Here is a 9135-nt window from a genome sequence, read left to right on the forward strand (position 1 = left end):
CTTTCCCCTAAGCCGTCCCTTTCTATCTTTGTCTTTTCTTCCGCAGCCCAACTCTACCAGTGTGTTCTTGTTTCTCATCATCGCAGCTGTCGTATTGATGCTGCCTTCATTTTCTATCTACCTTCTTCTTCATTCTCAACAAATTTAACACTCGGATATACCTGCAATAACTCCTGCGCTTCTCTAAACTTTCTTGCCACCGACCTACTCTGACTGCAGCATTTCTTGCTTGCACCAGGCCGCCATCATGGCCGAGGAGATTGCCATTGATAATAACACCTTTTTCAACCGCCTGTCTAGTTTCTATGCGTCATGGAAGGCCGACAAGCGCTCAGGCAATGCCCTCTACGGCAATGCAACGTCGATAGTCATTCTGATGGGTAAGACTGACGAGGAGAACTCATTTCAGAAGAACAACGCAATGCATGTATGTGAATCATCTGCTAAAGTCCTATCCTTGTCCCACAAAGGCCCATGGACTTCATGACATTGGTACTAATAGACTTTGTTACTAGTTCTGGCTTCTCGGATATGAATTCCCAGCGACACTGTTTATCCTCACAACTGAAGCGATTTACGTGGTCACCACTGCCAAGAAAGGTGATTATCAACACTTGAATTTTTTCGCGCGCCGCATAGCTAATTCAATCAAATTAAAGCCAAACACCTCGAGCCGCTGAAAGAAGGAAAGATTCCCGTCGAGATTCTGGTCACTACCAAAGATCCAGAATCAAAGACCAAAGCATTTGAGAAATGCTTGGATGTTATCAAGGGTGCGGGGGTGAGCTAAAATGATCTTGCAATCAATTTGATTTATCTTCCGCTAACTAAAACGACCGCAGAACAAAGTTGGCACCTTACCCAAAAATACAGCTTCGGGCCCCTTCGCAGATGAATGGAAACGTGCATTTGCGGAAATATCGAAAGAAGTCGAGGAAGTTGATATAGCACCTGCACTCTCAGCTGCTTTTGCCGTCAAGGACTCCGATGAATTGGTTAGTTTATCTATGACGGCATGTTTTAACAAGTGGTGTTTGCTGATATTGTCTCAAAGGTCTCAATTCGCAATGCTTCCAGAGCTTGTAGTGGCCTTATGTCAGAGTATTTCGTGGATGAGATGTCACGTTTGCTCGACGAAGAAAAGAAGATGACGCACAAGGCCCTCGCCGCAAAGGTTGATGCAAAGATTGACGATGGGAAATTTTTCAATAAGCTGGCACGGCTGCCTTCAGAATTTGATTCTCAGCAAATCGACTGGGCATACGGGCCTGTGATTCAAAGCGGAGGCGCCTACGATCTCAAGCTCACAGCGACTCCCGACAGTAAAAACCTCGAACCCGGTATCATTCTGTCCAGCTTTGGAATCAGATACAAGACGTACAGTTCGCTCATTGGGCGTACTTATTTGGTTGACCCAACCAAATCACAAGAAGCAAACTATGCTCTACTGCTGAGCCTCCATGAAGCAACCATGAAAGAGGTTCGAGATGGCGTAGTCGCCAAGGACATTTACAACAAAGCACTGAGCCTTGTCCGGTCCAAGAAGCCCGAGCTGGAGGGACACTTTGTCAAGAACGTTGGCGCAGGAATTGGAATCGAGCTCCGGGATGCCAATATGGTCCTCAATGCCAAGAACAACCGCGTTTTGAAAAACGGCATGACGCTATCCATCACAATCGGGCTGACTGATGTGAAGGATCCAGACTCGAAAAATTCCAAGAATGGTGGCTATTCTATGGTCATCACCGATACAGTTCGTGTCGGAGAAAGTGGACCCCACATTTTTACCAAAGACGCTGGTATTGACATGGACTCGATCTCATTCTATTTCGGGGATGAGGAAGAACCCGAGAAGCCCGTGAAAGAGAAAAAGGAGGCAAAGTCTAGCGCGACTGCTGGCAGAAATGTCACGAGAACCAAACTCCGCGCCGAAAGACCAACTCAGGTCAATGAGGGAGCTGAAGCCCGTCGTAGAGAGCATCAGAAAGAACTGGCTGCGAAAAAGACGAAGGAAGGCTTGGATCGGTTCACCGGTACTACGGGAGACGACAATGGGGTGGCACAGAAGAAATTCAAGCGCTTCGAGTCTTACAAACGAGACAACCAACTCCCTGCCAAGGTCAAAGATCTTACAGTCTACGTCGACCTAAAGACTTCAACGGTGATTGTGCCCATCATGGGCCGCCCAGTTCCCTTTCATATCAACACCATAAAGAACGCCAGTAAAAGCGACGAAGGAGAATACGCCTACCTACGAATCAACTTCCTGTCTCCGGGGCAGGGTGTGGGTCGAAAGGATGACCAACCATTTGAAGACTTGTCAGCTCATTTCGTTCGCAATCTCACTCTCCGGTCTAAAGATAACGACCGACTTGCACGCGTCGCCCAGGATATCACAGAACTTCGCAAGACGGCCTTGAGACGAGAGCAGGAAAAAAAGGAATTAGAAGACGTTGTTGAGCAGGATAAACTCGTTGAAATTAGAAACCGACGTCCAGTGAAACTGCCAGACGTCTACCTCCGGCCTCCTTTGGATGGAAAACGCGTTCCGGGAGAGGTCGAGATTCATCAGAATGGTCTTCGATACCTATCACCCTTCCGCAATGAGCATGTCGACGTGCTCTTCAGCAACGTGAAGCATCTGTTCTTCCAACCATGTGCCCATGAATTAATCGTTCTCATCCACGTGCATCTCAAGACGCCCATCATGATTGGAAAGCGAAAGACGAAGGATATTCAATTCTATCGCGAGGCCACGGAAATGCAATTTGATGAAACTGGAAACCGTCGGCGCAAGCACCGCTACGGAGACGAAGAAGAGTTTGAGGCTGAACAGGAGGAAAGACGACGGAGAGCTGCGTTAGACCGCGAGTTCAAGGCCTTTGCCGAGAAGATTGCGGACGCTGGCAAGGATGAGGGTGTCGATGTCGATATCCCATTCAGGGAGATTGGTTTTACTGGTGTTCCAAACCGATCCAATGTCTTGATACAACCGACCACGGATGCCCTAGTTCAGCTCACTGAACCTCCTTTCACGACCGTCACGTTGAATGAAATCGAGATTGCCCATCTGGAGAGAGTTCAGGTAAATTTTCCCCTTTACTACTATTTTTTCGGGCTGTGACTAATCCATGCGCAGTTTGGACTCAAAAACTTCGACATGGTCTTCGTGTTCAAGGATTTCCGCCGGGCTCCAGTTCATATCAACACTATTCCTGTCGAGGCACTTGAAGGTGTTAAGGATTGGCTTGATTCTGTTGATATTGCGTTCACAGAGGGTCCGCTCAACCTGAATTGGACCACAATCATGAAAACAGTTGTCAGTGATCCATACGGGTTTTTTGCCGATGGCGGGTGGTCTTTCTTATCCGCCGAGTCAGACTCTGATAACGGTTCGGATGAGGAAGAGGAGTCGGCTTTCGAGCTGTCTGATTCGGAGCTTGCAGCTGGAGATGAGAGTTCCGAGGAAGACAGTGAATTCGATGATGATGCGAGTGCCGATGCCAGCGAGGAAGATTTCAGCGGCGATGAGGAAAGTGGTGAGGACTGGGACGAGCTTGAGGAAAAGGCGAAACGTAAAGACAAGGAGACTGCCCATGAAGACAACGATCGCGGGATCAAACGCAAGCGCTAATCGAACACTCCGTTGCCGTTGCCGCTTGAGAATTAAATGACATCCTCTCACTTCATTTACACTTTGTGTTCCAATCTACGGAGTATGCAACAGTGGATCGGAAATCCGAGCAAGATACATACATGGTATTAATCAGGAGGAAACCTGTCTCTTAACGTCTCTTAACTGTACTCTAAGTATTCATGCATGATATTCGTTCGAAGGTCCTTTAGACAGGTAGCATTTAGCATTTCCCTAAATCATAACAACCAACTAGGCTAGTTGGCTGGTTTGCTTCTGACGCCCTCTCCTGCTTGTACATATGGCTACAGATGGACTACAAGCTTCGCATGTAGTCCAAGATTGGATTTGTTGCCAGTCACTGTCGCACTATTTCCCTTCTCGCATGGATATCCACATACTCCGCATGCGCTCTCCTTGTCCGGGGGTGAAGCGCTCATAGCATACATCAGATGAATAATCCATAAAGTCGTGGATTGCATCCAGTCCCGGGGAGTCCGGACACGAATCCTTCTGGGAAGGGCACCCATCTGTCGGAGTGGACTGCTGTGGTGTGTCACTTATGTAGTCCCCAGGGTTATCTGGCGAGCAAGATTCTCCCTGGAATGTGTGTAAAAGGCCATTCCAGTGTCCAATCTCGTGAATGGCAGTTCCACCCCGATTGTAGAGATCCAAGGAGCCACCAGGCATTGTTTTGGCCAGAACATTGCAGCCATCCTTGATATAGTGAGAAGCCGGGCTGCTGGCATTGACACTCGGATCTGGCAACGTGCAGAATCCAAGAACGCTGGATCCCAGGTCATTGTTGATGACTGCGCCCCTGTGCCCGAAAGCGCGCCCTGCTTGTCCAGGAGAGGACTGGAGATCAGTTTGGAAGTAAACGTTCAACGTTCTGTAGGTTCCTTTTCGAAGAGTCGTTTTCATTGCCGAATCATCTGCATTACTTGCCCACTTATCATTGATATGACGAGTCACACCTTGCAATCGATAGGAGATTCCAGAATGTGCATAAGATTGTTGTAAAATAGACAGCTGTACGTAAAATGGATTAGGACTGAGATACCAGTCGAAAAATTAGCAACTGACTTGAGAATTGATCATATCATCGGTGACCTGGGTAGACTCCGACTTGCTGCTGATGATATGGAACCAGGTCTCGATCTCGATCGGAGCTTTCCTGGCCTGTGAACTAGTAGGATCGGCTTCATCCGACTTGAGGCGGCCTACTTTATGCAAGAAACCCGCACTGGGGTCTTCAGTAGCACAGACGCCTCTTTTCTGGAGGGCATAAGGGATGCACCGAACCTGCAGAAAAATGGTGACAAGGACCATGAGTTGGAAAAATGAGTGACAGACCATGGTATGAAGAAGCCCAGGTTTTGATTTCCCCTTTCACATCTGTTCCAAAAAGAGAGCAAAACAAAAAGGAGTGGACGGAGAGTCAAAGAAAAGAACCATCAATCTCGAGATCGTCCAGTATTGGGGTGGGGGTTATCATATAAACTGTCCGATTCCATGAATGTTGCGTCATGCGGGAATGCATGTCTTGAGCAAGGGGTACGGAACATGTTATAAAAGATTAGAGAGAATAAAACGATTGGTATGTTAAGGATTCAAGGATGAGGTCACTGAACACAGGGATTATTTACAGGGCATATTGAAACAGAAAGAAAAACGCCAAGAAAAAGAAAGAAAAAAGGAATCAAGGGGCATTATCCCGTCCTGTGGCGATGGCAGTGCTCGGTTGATTTGAATCCCAGGTAAGATAAGTGTGATCACCAAGTTTTCTGGTAAGGAGGTTAGTTCTTCGGACTTTCCTTCAGTTTCTCTCTTCAAAAAGGAGATCATACCTCGGATGCACCAAGTGCGCGACAGTAAACAGAGCCCCGAGAACGACGCAGATTCCACCAACAACTACATAGGCAATTCCCATGAATGGATTCTTACCTCCAAGCACGGTTCGAGTAGAAATCAGGATCGACTTGGTTCCATCGTATTCGGTGACATTGAAACCTGAACAGTTAGTAGACGCGGAGAAAAGGCAGTAGTAACACATACGGTCAACAATATCAATGGTATAGGTTCCATCAGGCATGCCGTGAGTATCGTTGCGGCGGGAAAGCTTGCTGAATGATGGCAAACCAGCCGTTCTCATCCAAACCATGAAAGCTTCATTTTCATGTAATTTGGGATCCTCCTTATAGACACCTTTCTCGGTCGCCCAGACCCAGTTTGGCGGTGGCAGCACTTGATTCATATTGTACTTTGTCTGTTTAATGAGTTCCTTATCACTGTCCCACGCAATGCCTTTATCGGTCATTTCGTAGAATTGTTTTTCATTCCCGGATGCATTCGGATCTAGGATTTGGGGCTTCCCAATGGTGTCGTTGAAGAATGAGTTCGCAATCAATCCACATGGATAGAATACCTTCTCAACGGTGGTGTTGACTGCTAATGGGTCACATGGGCCACCTTTGATCGTATCGTAAGAGACAGCGTCTCCTTTCAGCTGATTCAAATCGAGCGACTGAACATATCGACGGTGGTTTTGATAGAAGTTGGTGAGGCGATAGTACATGAAAACCGGTGCTGGCAGTTCGTTCGGAACATCGAACCTGAGGGTGCAAGTAATAATCTTGCCCGAATCAGACTCATTGATGGACTTGCGCCACATGGGTGGCGATATAGATTTAGAAGATTTGAAGGTCGCTGAATAGTGAGGAACGGGGGCATAGCTGTCGTTCGGTGCCTGTGTATAACAGTCGGAGTAATCAATGGAAATTTCTTGGACCTAGAGCACGTAGCTCGTCAGAGCTGTTCCGTTGTGGACACGAAAAAAAAAAAAGGTAAGTAAATTAGACATACTAGAGAGCTTGCCCAGAGGAGAACACCGCCAATTGGGGCAAAGATCACGCCGACGATAAAAAACAGAGGTAGAACGCTTTTAGGGGTTAAGATTGGTCTATTGGAAGGTTAGCACGGTGGTCCAAGGACAGATACAGGAATCTCAAGCTTACTGCCATGCTTTCAATCGTTGCTGGCGGAAAGCAGTATCTGGTAAGAACAAGTTAGTTGGGACAAAGAGTCAATGAAAGCCCAGGACCTACTGGCTGGTCGGCGAGACTTTGGCTTCTTGTCGCCATCATCTCTTGCACGCTCCTGTTCCTCGATAGACTCAGCACGAGTCATCTCTTGAGACATGTTGACCAAGATAAGTTCAAGGACGAAATTGGGATAAGTTTGGGGTGAAGTGAAAGATGATTACAAGGGATACGTCAAAAAAAGGTGGCGCCGGGCTGCCGGAGGATTACGATTGCGCCCCACCGCTTTATTTTTGGTTTCAAATTGGCCACTGAATAACTACTTAATGTACGCTGTGTGTACTGGGTAAATATATGTGTTGAACTTATTAATTATAACAATATATACGACTATTACTATAATTATAATACAATCATACATTTTAAATCGTATCAATTCATTGTGATGTACCTAGGAAATCCATATCTGATCAGGGTATCAAGCCTTATCCTATGTGCTATTTATTGCCTCTCTAGGGAAGGGGGGAAAACGGAGAATGATCAAGCAGTGAAATTCAAGTGCAGTAGAGAAAAGAAGAAAGAAAAGAAAAACACCTGTGGCTAACCAAGCCTGCCATTCTAGACCAAAGCAAACTGAAGTGAAAGCACCCAAACGCCATAGCCAGCAACCAAAGTTGCAAAGAATCAAATTCCCATGGGGTCTGCATGCAAAACGAGGAAAAAAATCAAGAAAGGGGGAATCTCAAAAGAAAAGAATGTGTCGTGATGTGTCGTAAAAGCGAAATAGCAGAGAGAAACCGAAAGGCCAAGAGGTAAGCACGAGTTGATCCAGGAAATTTGTCTTAGTCGGGTGAAGAGAGCTGAGAGCACTCAAATATGGATTAATAGTCGAGGGCTGTATTGCACAGTGATAGACACTGGGGTGGAATGGTCAGTTATTGGAAACAGTGTCTTGAGATGGCTCAGCCTATGATGGGAGACGACAGACAAGGGAGGGGGGGGACTATGAATTGGCGGCATCATTATCCACGGTACCAATCAAAAACATATCCTGCGATATCATGCTAGATATTGATGGAAATATTCAGCTTTAAACCAACCCACACGTTCGTAAGCGGTCCAAAGTTTGCTGGCTTTATTGACATCGATCTTGCAAGCCTGCTGGGCATCTGTCTTGCGGAACTCTTTGCCAACACCAAGGGCTCGAACCCGAGCTTCAAAAATTCGACGCTTGCTGCATAGATAGGTCGCACATGAAAGTCTCAGAGTGGAGGCGAGATTGAGTTCGGCGGGACTGAGAATATTTCTGTCCGGGTCATTGCTCAAATCCAACATCTGCCCCTTCCAATCTGCCTTCAATGCTTTGGCATTACCGCCTAGCGTTTCTGTCGGGGGCGAGTAATCCTTGAGTGAGTGATAATCGGTGTCATCACGATTCGTACCCAAGGCACGTGGCTTGGTAAGCGGGGTTTGGGGGGATCAAAGTTGTCAAGCACCTGCTGCTTGGGAGTGGATTTAGGGGTACGTTTGACCCGGGTTCGCTGTATGCGCGGCTGGGTTCCTGACCTTTTCGCCGGAGCAGGAGCAATCTTCTTCAATTTGGGTTCATAATCCCCTGAGCGATAGCGGTTCATCATGGCCATTTGGCGCTCCAGCGTCTCCCGTTCCTCTCGAGCCCAGGCAGCCGGATTACGATTGTATTGGGTCGAGACAATAGGAACACAGGAGAGCGCCAGGAGGTATTCATCTCGTGTGGGTTTATTCAACTTATTGCGAAAAATTGCCATATGCGAATTCATGTGCTCTTCCACAAGTGCCTCTGCAGATGGAGGGTGAACGGGGCCGAACAGTGGCTCATCCGTAGAAACGTCAGTAACGGAGTCCTGCGGGGGGAAAAGGACAGGATCCCTGGGAGATCCCAAGTCCCTTTCAATTTGATCCGAGGCATGAGAATTGCTCTTCTTGTTCCCCGTATAGGGAGTCACAGGTGGCGATGGAAGGTCCATCTCTGATTGCGTCCGTTTTCGATCGGCTGAGATAGGTGGAAGCTGTATGTCACGAGCTGGAGAATCTCGAGGCTTTGTAAATGGTGAAAGCGAGACAGGAAAGCTCTCGAGAGGCTTGGTCTCTGGGGGTGACATGAGGCTAGAAACGGATGGGAGACGATGCATACTGGTCGGCTGTTTGGCTGGCTGCCAGCCAGCAGATGAAGTCATTCCAGAATTAAATACCGTTTGAGCCGGTAGTTGGCAATGAGAGGTTAAAGTGGTCAATGGTATCCAGGGCTAGGGTTTCTGGCAAGAGAGGGGAGGGGATGAATACACCAGGTAGAATGGGAAGATGGATGGCGAAAGTTGAGCGAGTGTTTATGGAAGTCAATGGAAATTGAATCACCAGGCAAAACAGGTGATTTGTCAGGTCTGCCTCTTTGTCTCTGAGTGGCGATAAGCAAATATGACC

At 47.4% G+C, this 9135-nt stretch overlaps 4 protein-coding genes across 4 annotated transcripts; 1 reads left to right on the plus strand and 3 right to left on the minus strand.

The window, feature by feature from the left end:
* Positions 1-247: 247 nt before the first annotated feature.
* Positions 248-3634, plus strand: spt16 (chromatin-remodeling protein SPT16; the record flags this gene model as incomplete). The annotated part of the gene is made up of 6 exons (XM_057253907.1): positions 248-427; positions 516-600; positions 660-781; positions 843-995; positions 1055-3085; positions 3140-3634. The coding sequence occupies 6 exons, from the start codon at positions 248-250 to the stop codon at positions 3632-3634; spliced, it is 3066 nt and encodes a 1021-aa protein (XP_057107769.1).
* A 369-nt stretch (positions 3635-4003) lies between these two features.
* Positions 4004-4993, minus strand: N7479_006212 (zinc metalloprotease; the record flags this gene model as incomplete). Its single annotated transcript, XM_057253908.1, has 2 exons — positions 4004-4666; positions 4721-4993. The coding sequence occupies 2 exons, from the start codon at positions 4991-4993 to the stop codon at positions 4004-4006; spliced, it is 936 nt and encodes a 311-aa protein (XP_057107770.1).
* Positions 4994-5336: 343 nt separating this feature from the next.
* Positions 5337-6835, minus strand: N7479_006213 (CDC50/LEM3 family protein; the record flags this gene model as incomplete). Its single annotated transcript, XM_057253909.1, has 6 exons — positions 5337-5421; positions 5485-5647; positions 5693-6425; positions 6500-6596; positions 6652-6688; positions 6742-6835. The coding sequence occupies 6 exons, from the start codon at positions 6833-6835 to the stop codon at positions 5337-5339; spliced, it is 1209 nt and encodes a 402-aa protein (XP_057107771.1).
* Positions 6836-7734: 899 nt separating this feature from the next.
* On the minus strand, positions 7735-8891 carry N7479_006214 (SWIRM domain-containing protein; the record flags this gene model as incomplete). The annotated part of the gene is made up of 2 exons (XM_057253910.1): positions 7735-8130; positions 8172-8891. 2 exons carry the CDS (start codon positions 8889-8891, stop codon positions 7735-7737), a joined length of 1116 nt encoding a protein of 371 aa, XP_057107772.1.
* Between the last annotated feature and the right edge of the window lie 244 nt (positions 8892-9135).

Source organism: Penicillium vulpinum, assembly GCF_028829585.1.
Source record: "Penicillium vulpinum strain IBT 29486 chromosome Unknown utg000003l_segment0_segment0, whole genome shotgun sequence".
NCBI classification, from domain to species: domain Eukaryota; kingdom Fungi; phylum Ascomycota; class Eurotiomycetes; order Eurotiales; family Aspergillaceae; genus Penicillium; species Penicillium vulpinum.